The sequence below is a fragment of the Parambassis ranga genome, chromosome 21 (assembly GCF_900634625.1).
Source record: "Parambassis ranga chromosome 21, fParRan2.1, whole genome shotgun sequence".
Lineage (NCBI taxonomy): Eukaryota > Metazoa > Chordata > Actinopteri > Ambassidae > Parambassis > Parambassis ranga.
The window spans coordinates 18,286,161-18,300,911 of record NC_041041.1 but is presented as its reverse complement, the minus strand read 5'-3'; the positions used below and the strand labels follow the sequence as shown (position 1 = coordinate 18,300,911).

Sequence of the window (14,751 nt, the reverse complement as noted above, 5' to 3'; positions counted from 1 at the left end):
TTATATTTTCTCACACACTATAAATCCACATTTATATATTTTTCAAAAGGATCTATCAAACTTTGGGCTGTGTTGACCCAGCACAATCAATGTAAGTCTTCTATTTAGTGCTTTGCCTAAACAAAATTCAAATTACTCAAATTTTGTGTCTTTATACTGCGGAGTTGTGCAGATGCTGTATGTCAATGCTCTGATGGTAACTGCAGGGCTACAAGTAGCTTTAAAAGTGATTGTGCTGCTGGTAATAGACACAGTATTCTGTGCAATGAAAACCAGCTGCGCCTTTCCTCTATGGTTCATCTTGAATCACTTTCACACACACACAAGTGCATGTCTGCAAAATTCAGATACACTGATGCACATAATCATCAGGTGATAATGTGCACCGTACACACAGGCCGCGGCTGCGCTGAGATCATTTGGGGTGAGCCTGCACAGTCAAAGGTAACCAATCCCGGCAGGCACATGGACAGTAAAATTCCACTCATCACAGCCTCTAACAAATCATCTCCTCCATAACTTCCCTCACACGTCCATAACCCTCCGTGTCAGATCAAAGTCTGTTTTGAACCATCATACATCCATACATTTGGCCCCTTCCCACTGTTTTCATCCCCGTTCTTTCACTCTCCCTCTGAAACCTGTTTTCTATCTCTCAACACCTTCCGGTCTCACTTCTTGCCTCATGACCAGTCCTTTGGCTAAAGGCAGTTCATGCCACGAAGATGGTTTTTTTTGTTTTTTTTTTTCGTGCTGTGACGGCAGAAAAGGATCTGAGCTTATTAAGGCCATGACCCATGTGGAGCTGGTTTTAGAGGTGTCAGACAAGACAGAGGTACGTCATCCTGCTCTGCTGAATTATGGCCCGGGCTCATCTTTGATCTGAGGGGCAGGTCATCCCTCTCTCTCTTTCCCCCCCTCTGCTTCACTTCATTTTGCAATGTATGCCTCTCTTTTTATCTTCCATCTTTTCTCTTCGGGGGGGTGTTCTTGCGAGCGTCACAAGGATCAAGAATTTCTCTCAAATGCATTGAACACTGGGTGAGATGTACATGAATCATTTACCGACATCCGCAGGGGATTAACGGGCTCTTGTGGATTTATTATATTGCTGTAGTTCCACATCAAAATATTTCTTGCTGAGGTATAATAAAGGATAAGATTCAGGTCATTTTATAGCGGATTAGAGAAATTGTGTGGGAAATGTTTTACTGGATCTTAAATTACTCACTTGGTGCCTGTGGCCAAGCTGTCATCCTCATTATTTATTTCTTGCCTATTTGCCCGGAGTATATAGTACAGTCGGTGGAAAAGTGTAAGCTAGGGGCCCCATGTCTCCCTTTCTTCTGGTGGAGACACTGCGCAGGATACACCACAGGACAACCTTCTCCCCTGGGCCGGGAGGCCTCCTGCAGCTGAGGCAGGGAGCCGAAGGTCAGAGGTCATAATCAGGGGAAAGTGTGTGTGTGTGCGTAATTGTGTATGCTGCCAGCCCTCCCCTCTCTCATGCTATGCAATAGCACATATTTGAGGAATACTTTCATTACTGCACGTGTGAAACATTAAAGTCTTTATAAGGAGGGTGTATGATCTAGACCAGGTAAAATGTCCACGCACTTCGACCTATATGCTGAGGCATGCCACAGTCTGAACTAACAGCTCTGGCTCCGCGTGAAAGTAGAGTGACAGTAACCATTACCGAGCGGAGCCCAGAACACAAAGCAGACCAGCCGGTACCAAGAGAGGACTTCATGGGGTTGAAACTATGTTGAGCAACTTCCAGGAGGGAATCGGTTCAGCCCCATTTACAGCGAACAGCTTCCCCGGACACATACTTTCAGATACTTTGTTAAAATAACCAAACATACTTCCTAATATAATTACTCAGTTCTATCAGAATAATGGTGGATTCACATTAACAGGTGAGGACAATAAGTTCAGGAACATCATGTGTGAATAGCTTCCATAAGAAAGAAAAACAAATAAAGTGGTTTCATTCAATAATCTTTTTTAGGAAATTATTTCTTGATTCTTTCTTAATGTAAAATAAATTAAATATTAAAAGGACACTTTTTGCAGAATTTGGAGTTGACTGCTCTAAACTCACAAACCCACAACAATATAAAGGGACCGGATTCTCCAGTGGTCAGTCAGCTGATTTGGACAAACTCTGGCAGTGGATGCATTCAGCTCTATAATGTGAGCCACCTGTGCGCCGCTCTGTGTAGGGAAAACATGACATGACAAATGAAGAAGTGGACCGCTGACAAAACGCACGGAGAAGAAATCCTGCGCTGGATCTACATATATCCGCAGAGACCGGAGAGCCCGCTGGTTAGTTTAAGCCTCCTTCCTGTTTGACTTCCACATTATAGGAACTGTGAGACTTGATTCGATTAAAGATCAAGCGGATTGATTTCATTCAGTCCGGTGAATTTGTGCGTAAATGGCCCTCCACGGTTCACGTACCTTTATGCTGCAGTATTTACTGTACACGGTTGGTTTATGTGGATATTTTTTTTTTTAAAAAAGGCCTTACAGTGAGTGAGCGGGCTGTGACGCAAAGCATCAGCTCAAGAACAAATGGATTTTATACAGCAGTTAATTCGATGGTTTTATTGACCCACGAGCCTCTGGCTGATATTTTACTTATATTCAAAACCAGCAACCATCAGGGACGCATTTATACATTTTAAATATTAACATAACGTGATTAAAAATATAGAATTTCACAATGATTTAAATATTTTAAAATATACATATATTACAAATACTTGGAACTATTTCATTTGTTCCAATTCGTGCGTAACGAATAATGTCTTTATTTTTAATATTCACTAAATATTTGTTTGGTTATTATTTATATTGACACTTGAAAATTGTATGTTCAGTTTTCTGGACTGACCTTGAACAAAATTATTAAAACAAAGTACACATATCTGTCGCTTTTGACTGTAAATAATCGCCTTGTTTCAGTCATCCCTGATACACGAAACCATGACTGGTCCCTAGGACCGAGGAGCACACTGGCTCCCCCTCCGTCCTCAAAACCCCACCCCTTTCAGCCTCAAAACTATTTAGCATCTGAAACCGGGATAAACTTTCCAAAAAAATTTTAGGAAAAAACTTCCTGCGAGAGGAGAAGCGTGCCAGCCGCACAGTTTGAACCCAGTCTTAAGAGGCGCACAGAGAGACGTCCTCACACCATTCTCCTCGTCTTTAAGGATATCTATACATCTTTTCTAACCACGGCTTCATTAGTGGACAGCGTGTTTTCCTCTCTATCCCTACATTTCTTCAAGAAAGAAATGGAAGAGGGCTCCAGTTCTCCGGTCTCCCCTGTGGATAGTCTGGTGACCAGCGAGGAGGAGCTGGACAGACAGCAGAAACGTTTCGCGAGGAAGAGGAGACACAGTAAAAAGTCCAGCGAGGATAGCAGCGGCAGCAGCCCGGGGTCGGTCAAACGAGGGAAAAAGCCGAGTCCGAGCAGCAACCAGTCCTTCGAGGAGCTGCAGAACCAGCGGGTCCTGGCCAACGTCCGGGAGAGACAACGGACTCAGTCTCTGAACGAGGCCTTTGCGTCTTTGCGCAAAATTATCCCAACGCTGCCATCGGACAAACTCAGCAAGATACAGACGCTGAAGTTGGCTTCTAGATACATAGATTTTCTCTGTCAGGTGCTGCAGAGCGATGAGATGGACAGCAAGATGTCCAGCTGCAGCTACGTAGCGCACGAAAGACTCAGTTACGCGTTTTCAGTGTGGAGGATGGAGGGCGCTTGGTCTATGTCAGCATCTCACTAGCAGCCAGAGACCTTCACTTACAATGCCAAAGCGGTGGGTACCACGAACAGAAGCACGGGAAGTAGAGGGTTATTAGTATTTACAGCAGAGGAAATTGTACATTTTTATGATAACATAGCAGCACGAATTGCCAATCACTGACATCACAACAAATATATTATAGGAAGACATCAGAAAGCACAGAGTGAGTGAGTTGAGCATTCATGCAGTAAATGTGAGTCGTTACGAGGTGGTGATTCGGCCACGTGTTTTGGATTTGGAGGACAGTTGTGTCCAGATGTTGAGGTGATTGCCAACACATTTCTGTGCATCAGCTGCGCAACGAAATTCAATTCCACGCGCTCCAAAAGCACGGCTGAGCTGTGCGCGCTTGTTACGTGAGTGACAGATTTCACACCGAGGCCTCAACATCTCGTCAGCAAGACGCATCTGGATGCCGCTGTGCGCGCAGCCGTCAGATGACTTGTCAATACACCTCAGGACGGAGTCAAACAAAAGTCCAGCTCAGGATGTGGAAAACAGAACTCCAGTGTTTACTCTGAGGGAAAAGGATTAGGCGGAGGGAAGTAGGCGGATTAATACAAATAATAGTTTTGGAACAACTTTCACATGCCAGGCTAGAAGAATATGCCTCCTGTGTTTCTGTCTTTTTTTGCGTCAAAAAAACGCATTAAATTAGCCAGTTGTGACTTTTGCAGTCCCTCTTAACAGCATTTAATAGTGGCTGGAGTAGAAAAGAAAACGCAGGGACCAAAGCGCAGCTGTGTAGTGCCACCACGGGTAATTTATATCCACAATAGAGCGCTTTCCTGTGTGGAGACCGCAGGAATGGGCAGCTCGGCTGGACATGAAAGTTCAAGCCAGTGCAAGACAATAAAAACAGAGGCCCGTATTAACAAGCACTCACGATTTGGTCACGAGATTTTTGCACGACACGTTTAAAGATGGAGACATTTGAAAAACTTTTGTAGAGTGGGACTATTTTTTGGGTTATAATCAATGACTGCATTTTAACAGGATAGGTGCAACTGAAGCATCATGTCATCATCTCTTAGGAACTTTTCGTTGAAATAATGGGCGAATAATTGAATTATTATTACAGTGGTACCACACTGAGATAATAAAGGCACATATATTCTTCGTGTTAGATGGTTGTGATGCACAACAGACACGCAAAATAACACTTTTTTCAGTTCAAATCCCCTGAAGCGGGGTTTGTGTGGTTCTCATGGGCCTGGCGTGTAGTCATCAGACCGCCCAGTTGTAACTGCTCATCAGCGCTGCTGCTGCTGCTGTGGGCTGAGGAGTCAGCTTCATTACCGTGATTTGTGTAAACAAAGAAAATTTGAAGCTTGATTCTTTTTTTTTCTTCTTTTTTTAGGGGGGGGGGTGTTATTTAAGTTTTTGGAAAATTGCAAAGCAGTGCATAATTACAAAGCAGGGCGGTTAAGCGTTTTATAAACACATAAATAAACAGAAAAATGTCAAGAAACGTGACCCTTTAAAAACATATTTAATATAAAATGACTTACATCATGGTTAAATGAGGCAAAATCCACATTGGGATATTATTCATGTGAGTGAAAGGCCTTTCAAAAATAAAGATACATTTGTGAACGCAGTGATATATTATAAGTGCGGCTTTAATGTTGCTCTGTGGAATTGGGTTTTATTGTTGTAGGCTTGTCCACTAATCCGCAGCGAAATGAAAACGCGTGAATTTACTCAGGTGCTTCAGACTTTGAAAAAAAAAAAAAAAACACTGCCCAGCTGCAGAGCTACATTGAAAATGCGCACTGTTTCCATGTGGTTTCACTCAGCTCAGTGGCTAATAATTGATTCATTAATGACTTCCCACAATGCTTAGCGAGCCAGTGGATGTTTGAAAAAACACAAAAAGCCAGAATCAATACATCTCTCTGCATCTCATCAATGTTATGTGTGTTTATTCTCTCTCTCCCACTACAGACTGTTTACTTCTACAAAGTATGAAGACAAAAGGGACTATTGAAGAACCCATCGACCTCAAAGGCATGGCGGAGAGACCCACAACTTCAGTGGAGAGTGTGTGTATGCGGATTCATCACACACACACCTGACTGTCTGGAGCTGCCAGAGACCTGAAATGTTCTGGTCCGAGCAGCAAAGCCATCATTTAATTGTTTTTCTTTTTTTGTTTCTTTTGAAGGAAATATATTTTGTTTTTCAAAGACTTTAAACTTTAAAAATATATATATATGTATAAATAAATGCATATTGTACATACTTGTGTAAGTACGCCTATAGCCTGTAAAGGGACCAATGCAATTTAGAGTCTTTAGCTGCATGGATTTATCTCACCGAGTCTCCAACCAAACTCCGTCCAATGTACATTTTTTTTTTAAATTTGTTTTTGCTTATTTATTAAAACACATATTTTTTGAAAGAATCTTGCATCATGTTTTTTTTATTATTCTTTTTATTTCAGAAGTAGATTTCAATAGTTCAGCTGAAAAAATACCAATAAAATACAATAAAAACATGGATCTATAAACGAGGTTTAGATCAAATAATATGCCTCTCTTGGTCTATTTATTTTCTCTGCTTGGTGTGAGAAGTTGCCCTCCTCCTCCTCCTCCTCCTCCTCCTCTTCCTCCTCCTATTGGCCATAAAAAAATACAGCTTCATTAACAGTGAAAGAATTTCAGCCATGTAAAATGTTTGTCTGCTTAAATAACGACTAATCGTTTCAAATGGCAATGCCTTAGGGCCCTTTAATGAGCAGGGGAGGCCCCCAACAACCACAGATAAGGACAATAATTCTGCCTGCTGCATTGAAACACACACACACACACACACACACCAACTGTAGTTCCTTTGAATTTCTGCTGCTCACTCTTAATACATTCAAAGTGTTTACATCTCCTTTGCCCAGACGTGGTTAGATGTAATCTAAACTTTAAAAAAAGGAGCTTATTGTTAACAAGGGGCTGCTGGTGGAAACACACAGACTCCCTCTGACTTTTCTGCTAGAGAAACCTTAATAATTCTACTATTGAAAAAAAAACATTTAGGTTAACAATATGCCAGGTGGAAAGACATATAAAGTATCCAGGTCGTTGACTTATTCAGCCGTCTGATTTTTCTAAAGGTCTGTGAATGTGGTCCGAGAGGGGAAACACCTGTGACCACAGTGGGTCTGCCCTCCTGCTGCTTTGTGAAGATGCTGATTTATTATTATCCAGGCTTTGTGGTGCAGAGGAACTATTTAAAAAAAATGATCTCATTGACCATCATTGCTGCTTTTAGAAGGAGAATCAGCTTCAGGTTAAACAGAGTGATTTATGTACAGAGCGTGGAGGTGCTGCCGTGATCTCTGTGACTAAAGCTGATCTTGCTGCTTCAGGAATGACATGACCCCCCCCCCTCCCCGCCTGCATGAACCACAGAGGATCCAGCTTGTAAATTGAAATTTACATGTGCTTGATGTGAAAACAAGGTCATGCGATCAATAATAAAAATGAGACTTTCTGTATAATTGGAGGAAAATATTCCTGCAGTCACTGCTGGTGTAATTCCTCCTCACACTAACAGTGTGTAGTCACTTTTGGCATGGTGGTCTTGGATGCTATTGGGCAGCCCTTCCTACCAAGGCCGGCTTATCCATAGGAGCCTGTTTGATACCTGCTCATTATCCCCAGCCCTCACAGCTGAGCAGCTCACAATCACCCGGGGCCACTGCTCCAGTGGTGCGAGAGATCCAGATGTTTCCCGTAAAATCAGACGGAAAAAGCTACAAAACTTTAATTTGCAGTAAAAAGGGAATAAAGTAAAGGTTTACACTCTGTGCGCCTCAAACGGCATTCTGTGTTCGTCTGGTTCAGTAAAAAGAAAAAGGAAAGAAAAAAAACCCAAAGGTTAACCTTATACCACTCTGGGGGCTGATCTTGGCTTGACTGAACTTCCCCCGTGTGTGTTTGTTTGTTTGTTTGTGTGCAAATGCGTTGGCAAAGCTGAGAGTCACTGGTTGCCACAATGGAAACTTATAGTTGTTAGTCAGACTTTAATTTGATTACAAAACAAACAAAAAAAACCCTTGTATATTTTTTCACCCACTATGTTATTCCTGCTATATTACAACCCCACCACTGCAACAAAGACTATAATCTGCATATCATTCAATTGTTTTGACTACTATTGTTTCCTCTATATAGAATAATATTTCTGCTTTAAAACATTAAAAAATGATATTTTATGTTATGACCCAAAATCTGAAGTATTTTTTCCCATGATTTGATACATATAAAGTGGTTTTTATAATATACTATGGTATTTCTGCAAAAAACATTGACAAAGGCAATATTTCAGTATGACCTTCAGTATGACGTTTTTTGAAAATCAGTAATTTTTTGACATGATATCTTGTAAAATTATGTTTTATTATGACCCAAAATCTGAAAAAGGCCTAAGGTGTGTGTGTGTGTTTGTTTTTTAAATATGATATACATATATTTATGATAAAATATTGAAAAATGACAAGTTTTATTATGACCCAAAATCTAAAAAAGACATAAGGGGGTACCCTTGAGTGTGGTTTTTAAAAATGTTAGAATTTTCTGACATTTTCTGCTATATTATGGCATTTTTTTGTCATACAAAGTAGTTTTTCATATTATACTCTGATATTTTTTGCATAAAAACAATTAATAATCATTGTAATACAAAATCAGCTCCCTCAGTGGAAGGAGACCTTTTGTATACTCAGAACAGACATTAAAAAGAACAATAATGTAAATTTATTTTGAAAAAGTGTCATTTTACAACTTTGCTTTCCAGCTCAAAATATTTTCATTCCACTACTTCATCCTGAGTACAATTAAATCTACACGTGTCTAGTATGTGATTAAATAGTTCCTCTTATAAGGTAAGTGAATTGCAGTTTATCTGTCTGAGCACCTGAATATCAGCTGTTATGTGATTCAGCAGAGGCTCAGAGCTCAGGCTGCTGACTGTTCACTGATAAATATGACTCTAATTCTTCAAAGAGCATGTCCACACACACATTTACACATTTACCTATCTCTGCCTTAACTGTTCTTGATATAAAAGGATTAAAATCAGACTTCTCTTGGTGTCCACAACCTCAACCCTGAATCTAAAATGACATTAAGATGCTACACATTCTCAGAGAAGGAGGTGTGGCTGTAAATCACAGCACCCTGATCCTGAGTGTCCCTGCATGGATCCAGGCCTTTGAAGCAGACCGTCTGAACGCTGTAGTTTATCTCTGTCTCTTTATTGCATGGCTCATCGGGGGCTTGTTGTGGCCTCTAGAAGATGGGGGTGTGGAACTGGACTGCAAGATACAGTTGTAAAAAAATCTGTCCTGCTAAGCCAATACTTAACACATCTGTGGCGCAGTTTAGAAAACACCACTCAAACCTGATTTGTGACATGTTAATCCTCATCTTTATGTTGTTTTTGGAGCTCTGTGTGTAGGATTACTGCCTTTATACAAACAGAGGATGATCAGTGTGTGATCAGTGCTCTAAGGAGCACGATACAAAGAAGAGTTGTGTTTATAAATCAATAAGATTAACAAATAAATATCACTCTTAGAGTTGCATAATGTAAACACAACCTTTAGTATATAACTTGTATTTTGGCACAGAGACTCAGAGCACATCTTCTCGTCTGGCATTGTCTGTTGTTCATCTGGCCTCACACACACACACACACACACAGTGCTGTGGACAGTAACAACTTGATACTAGCTGCATCTCTCATCTGCTTTTCTGATTTTTTAAAGGCTGATCATGAAGGGTGTACAGCAAGGATGAGCACATTTCAGTGTTCACAGCTTTAGTATCTGTAAGATTATCCAAAGAAGAATTTACAACTAACCTAACCATTCACATGAAGGACACATGCAAACACAGTAATCATTAATCCTTCAGATAAGAGTTGGTCAGTCATCACGGCTTGATCATTTGCCTACACTATGGCTGTGAGCCAATCATAATGCTGAGTTTTTGGGGCAGCACCTGGACCTCCCCGCCCTCTCTTCCTTCCTTATTTGCATCTAAGAGCCAGTGAGAGTTCCAGCATCTTACTCCCCTTGGGCTGCGAAACATGATTTGTCTCCAGGCTGTTGGGGTAACATACCAACACGCACATCCTCCTCCTCCTCCTCCTCCTCCTCCCTTATTTTGCCCTTCATTAGCACTGGTGGTGACTGCAGGGGTCAGCAGGGGTCACTAGACCAAAACACTTCAGGAGACAACTGTCTCATTTTAGGTTTTTACATCACTCAGGAGATATATTAAAAAAAGATGTCTGATACAATGTGTTTTAAGCCAAGAAGAGCACAGTAGTTCTTTGTGACGTCACAGATTTACAATTAGTTTGGATTTATTTATCTTTTCTGGAAGATTTCTGCCATTTTTCATTCAAGCTTAGTTACAAGGCAACAATATTATTTTCTACATCATTTGATTTTGTTTCCTGCTGTTTAATCACCAAACTTTATACTCAAAACAATAAAATAATTGTGTATTCATCCTTTCAAACAAAACATTACATTATTTGTGTTTTTATATTTTTGACCCTCCTACTATTCAACAACGATCCTGACAAATCTATCCCCAGGACAGTTAAGCTAACTCTGCATGATGATGATGTTATGTATTTATCCTTCCATGTGGTGGAACGTGAAGAACCAAAGCGGTCTTTTGAATGACTTTGTGTCTCTTCTATGGTTAACCAACTCACTGTCTTCTCAGCTGTCAATGCAAATATAGTAAAGAGACACAACACAGGCTGGAGTATAGTTTTAGGCTTCTACAAATAGAAGACACTTTGGGTAACTACTGTAACTTAATGACACGTCTTCTCTTTACTGGAAAAGCTTCGCCTAAAGGCAAAAGTTAGCCAGGCAGTCATCTTCAGCATGCGACATCTTTCTCTATCCCCTTGGTGTGTCGTCTTTGACACCTTGGCCTGACAGTGAACCGCCCTCTGTGTGCCTTTTGACGTCCATACACTCTGAACAGCAGACTAAACACATACAGCAAGACAAGCAAAGGCTGCGCAGCTTTTTAAATACGCTATGGATCAGAACAGTACTGGTGGAAGATCCAATGGAAAGAACAGCAAACGGCAACGGGCACCTCGCGTTCATTTCCATTGTTTCCAAAGTCATGCTTTGAGTAAAACAAGTTGAGGGAAACTGCTTGGATTTGTTTTAATTTTTGTCAGACTTTTTGTTGGCCCTTCCTCCACTGTAGACTTGACTGGGCCACCTATGTTTGTTACAACCTTTTCAATAATGTTTTTGCATGTCTGCGTGTGTTGATGATCCCAATTTGATCTTAATGACTCTCATCTATAATTAGTTTTATTTGACATCCAAGCAGCCGGCCAAAGCCTCACATCAAGCCATTTGAACCTGCAATTAAAAACTGTGGCGATGAGCACAGCTGGGAGGATGAGGCCTTCTTTTATGCATACGGGTGGCCGGGTAATAACAGAGCTAACTGATAACGACTGATGTTGCAAGAAGACGAGCAAAGGAAGAGATCTGCCGCAGACCAGAATGTCACTGCGGGATAACCAGAAGGAAAAATAGAAAAAGGGGGGGGTTTGAGATGTCATCCCATACTGACGTTTTAGGGCCTTTGTTGTGGGGTAGAAGCCGCCATCTTGTGGGTTGGACTTTGGAGATGGGGAACGGGGGGGGGGAGGGACACCTCTTCTCTGACCTGACCTGACTCTAAGGGCACAGAGGTTAGCAGAGATACACTGAGTTAAAGGTGAGACGGGCAGTCTGTGTGTCAGGAGTGCTGTTGTTGGAGCATCCCCTGCCACAGAGGAACCATAAAGAGGGCGAATTCCCGGCTTCACTGTCAGCTATACTGCCATATCTTTTTTTTTGTTATACCCCCTGGAAGCCTTTAGAGCTCCTTTAAACATCTGTAAAATGGTAAAAAATTGTCCTCACAGCTCTTTTTAACCTTTTTCTCGCAAGGAACCACAGATTTGGTGGATTTTTTTTTCTCTCTTCCATCTGTTGTGTATGATTTACACAGACACTGACGGGCCTACAAAGCCTGTGGCAATGGTGTTATTTACACTCTTACTCACTATATTCCGAGTCAGACTGAAAGCAGTGGAATGTGTGTTTATTTGAGGGGAGGTGAGGCGGGATTGGTTTTGTTTGCTTTGGGACTGTTGTCTTAGCGTCAGTTCCACCACCAACAGGGATTCACTACTGTTTATTTGGACACTCGCTGAGACCTCTGACCTCTCCAAATGGGTGGCTAATCCTGGTCAAATGCTACTGTGGGGCCCCTGTGGTCAATCTTTGGCAACGACACCCCCTTCTGGAACTGAAGGGGAACTTCATCAATTTTACAGGAATCACAGGAATTTTATGTGAAAGATCAACGTCTTAAACAGATGCTGTACACAGTTCTTTGTAATGCAGGCTCCTTGTTTCTCCCATACTAACCTCAAACATTACTACTTTAATGAGAGTATAAAAGAATGAATTAGTGTAGCACTTTGTCTTCATGGAACTGAAGCTGTCTTAAGGTGTATTGTGATGAAGTTTAGTCTAGAATCATGGATTCCACTGGTGACTTTGTTGTGTGAATGAGTGTCCAGTGGCACTGGTATTCCTGTAACCTTAAAAAATGAAGGAGAAGTTTGTATGAAAGTCTTGTGAAAGGGTGATTTCCATGCAAACCATGATCTTTCCATACAACCTAACAGAGCTGAGAGAAAATTTTAATTAACAGCAAATGAAAAAGCCCACTTCACATTGTGTCCATAGCAGTGGTCAGAATGCTGAGATCGACCAATCAGAATTGAGCATTCAAAGCACCTGTGTGTAACAATGGCCTATAAAATAGTAGTACATTTTTTTTTGTTTGCAACGAAATCCAACATTATAAACATAAAGACGAGACTTTGCCGTTTTTCCAAAACAATACTTTATACTGTAGATGTCAAAGACAACATGTTAGCGCAAAGATTCCCAAAGAAATGTACTATTTCTGTAACAATGGTGGAACAAGTCAAAAACATAACTGATAAAAAAAATGCATTTTATACATATGTAAACCTAGAACTGTTTGTTTTTGAACCACAGTGGTCATAGAGATAACTGGCTTATTTATTGGAATGGACAACCTATAACAATGACCAGGCATCTGGATGGAGCCCTTTGATAAGTTCAAAACAAAAGGTCTTCCCAAAACATCCACCGCAGTCACACCCCGCCTGGTTTTGAAGCAATGTCCATTCTGTTGTTGCAGTTTACAAAGCGCCCCACTAAAACATTTTTGTTTTTTCTACATAAATACAATAAAATCTATTGTCTGTGCTAGATATGTTGTTTTTTTGTTCTTTTGTTCTTTTTGTAAAATGTTCAACTTAAATCTTCCAGGTTTGATGATTCCATATGCTACGGGTAAAAACACAACATGGAAATGCACCCAGACTCCTCCGAACTAGAAACAAAAGAGAAGTAAGAGAGATACAACAGTTTGGATACAGTGAAAGTACAAATGTCCTTCAGTGCTCGATCCCTTGTGCTGGTATGTGGCAGAGGACAGACAGACAGACAGACAGACAGGTAGGCAGTGCATGCATACATACAGATCATGCAGAGAGAAAGGAGGACTGGAGAGGAGTCAGATTAGACCACCTAAACAAACACACAGTTGTTGGACATGTGAGGGTTAAATTAAAAAGAGAAAAATCTGCCTCCTAATAAATGGAAATTATAAGAAAAAGGAATGTTTTTTTTTTCTATTTGGTTACTGGACATTGTTTTAAGACTAACCGTGAAGACAGACAGCCAGAGCAGCCAGACAGTGCTAGTTTTGGCTGCGTTTGAGAAACCGAAGCATTAAACAGTAGAAAAACCACAACTGACTGGCAATGCTGTGCAAAGGTTCTGGGAATGTTTGGGGGCTGGGAAAAGCATGGATGTAAAGCCTTTCCCAGGTGAGAACAGCCTCTTTTATATACGCATCTTCACATCCCAAACACAAAGACATCTGTATGCATTAAAGTGTCACATAATAAATTGGGCCAAAGAGGGAGGAAGTGACGTGTTTTTGTTGTGTAATAGAAAGGGAATGTACAAAATAAAAGATGTGATGACCTACAATGCCCTTCTGCGAAAACTGTGGTATAATCTGGAAAATGACAACTTCAACCTCTAGAAATCATTTAAAAGGATTCCATGGAGGTGATTCAAAGATATGTAACATCTGAAGTGCATGTGCAGAGAGAGGCATTATTCTCTGCCATCTGAGGTCAGATACATTCAGTCAAAATGAGTGACAGGCTCAAACACCTGGGATTTTTTTTTGGATACAGGAAAGTCTTGCTAAAAAACAGGCGTTCTTAAAAAAAGGAATGACTTACATTCCATAGCTCATGAATGATATTACTGATGTAAACTTGATGACAAATGTTAATTTAGATGAAAACTAAAGATACGTGGCCTGATAAGAAAGTAATGTGAACGTCCATCATAGTGATTTAATGCAGGGGAACAGCATGGCTGTGTTCCAATTCAAATCCACCCTACCTATTTTTCTTTTTTAGATGCTATAGCAGATGAACTTGTTGAGTTTCACTACATTTATACACAAGTGAATGGAATGGATTAGTACAAATATGTGTGTAAATAATATGAGGCTGGGCAGAGGGCAACTGCACACACCTACTGTAACAGTGTTGTGGTACCAATGGGATAAATAAAGCCAAAAACCAGCCATCATACAAAAGACCAACAGCCAGTACAAAATGTGGCTCGATGCCAAAAACCCAAAGAGACAGCAAACAGCGTCTTCAGTAACAAGCTGAACGGGCCGACTGTACATACGAGGTTGTATGTGACCCAAGAAGGTACGTTTATCAATACCAACTTCAAAAACAAGCTCATAGCATTTCG

The 14,751-nt window shown here is 40.8% G+C and overlaps 1 protein-coding gene across 1 annotated transcript; it reads left to right on the top strand.

The window, feature by feature from the left end:
• Positions 1–3,119: 3,119 nt before the first annotated feature.
• On the top strand, positions 3,120–6,161 carry twist2. Its single transcript, XM_028393467.1, has 2 exons — positions 3,120–3,836; positions 5,772–6,161. Exon 1 carries the CDS (start codon positions 3,309–3,311, stop codon positions 3,801–3,803), a length of 495 nt encoding a protein of 164 aa, XP_028249268.1. The 5' UTR covers positions 3,120–3,308; the 3' UTR covers positions 3,804–3,836; positions 5,772–6,161.
• The last annotated feature ends 8,590 nt before the right edge of the window (positions 6,162–14,751 follow it).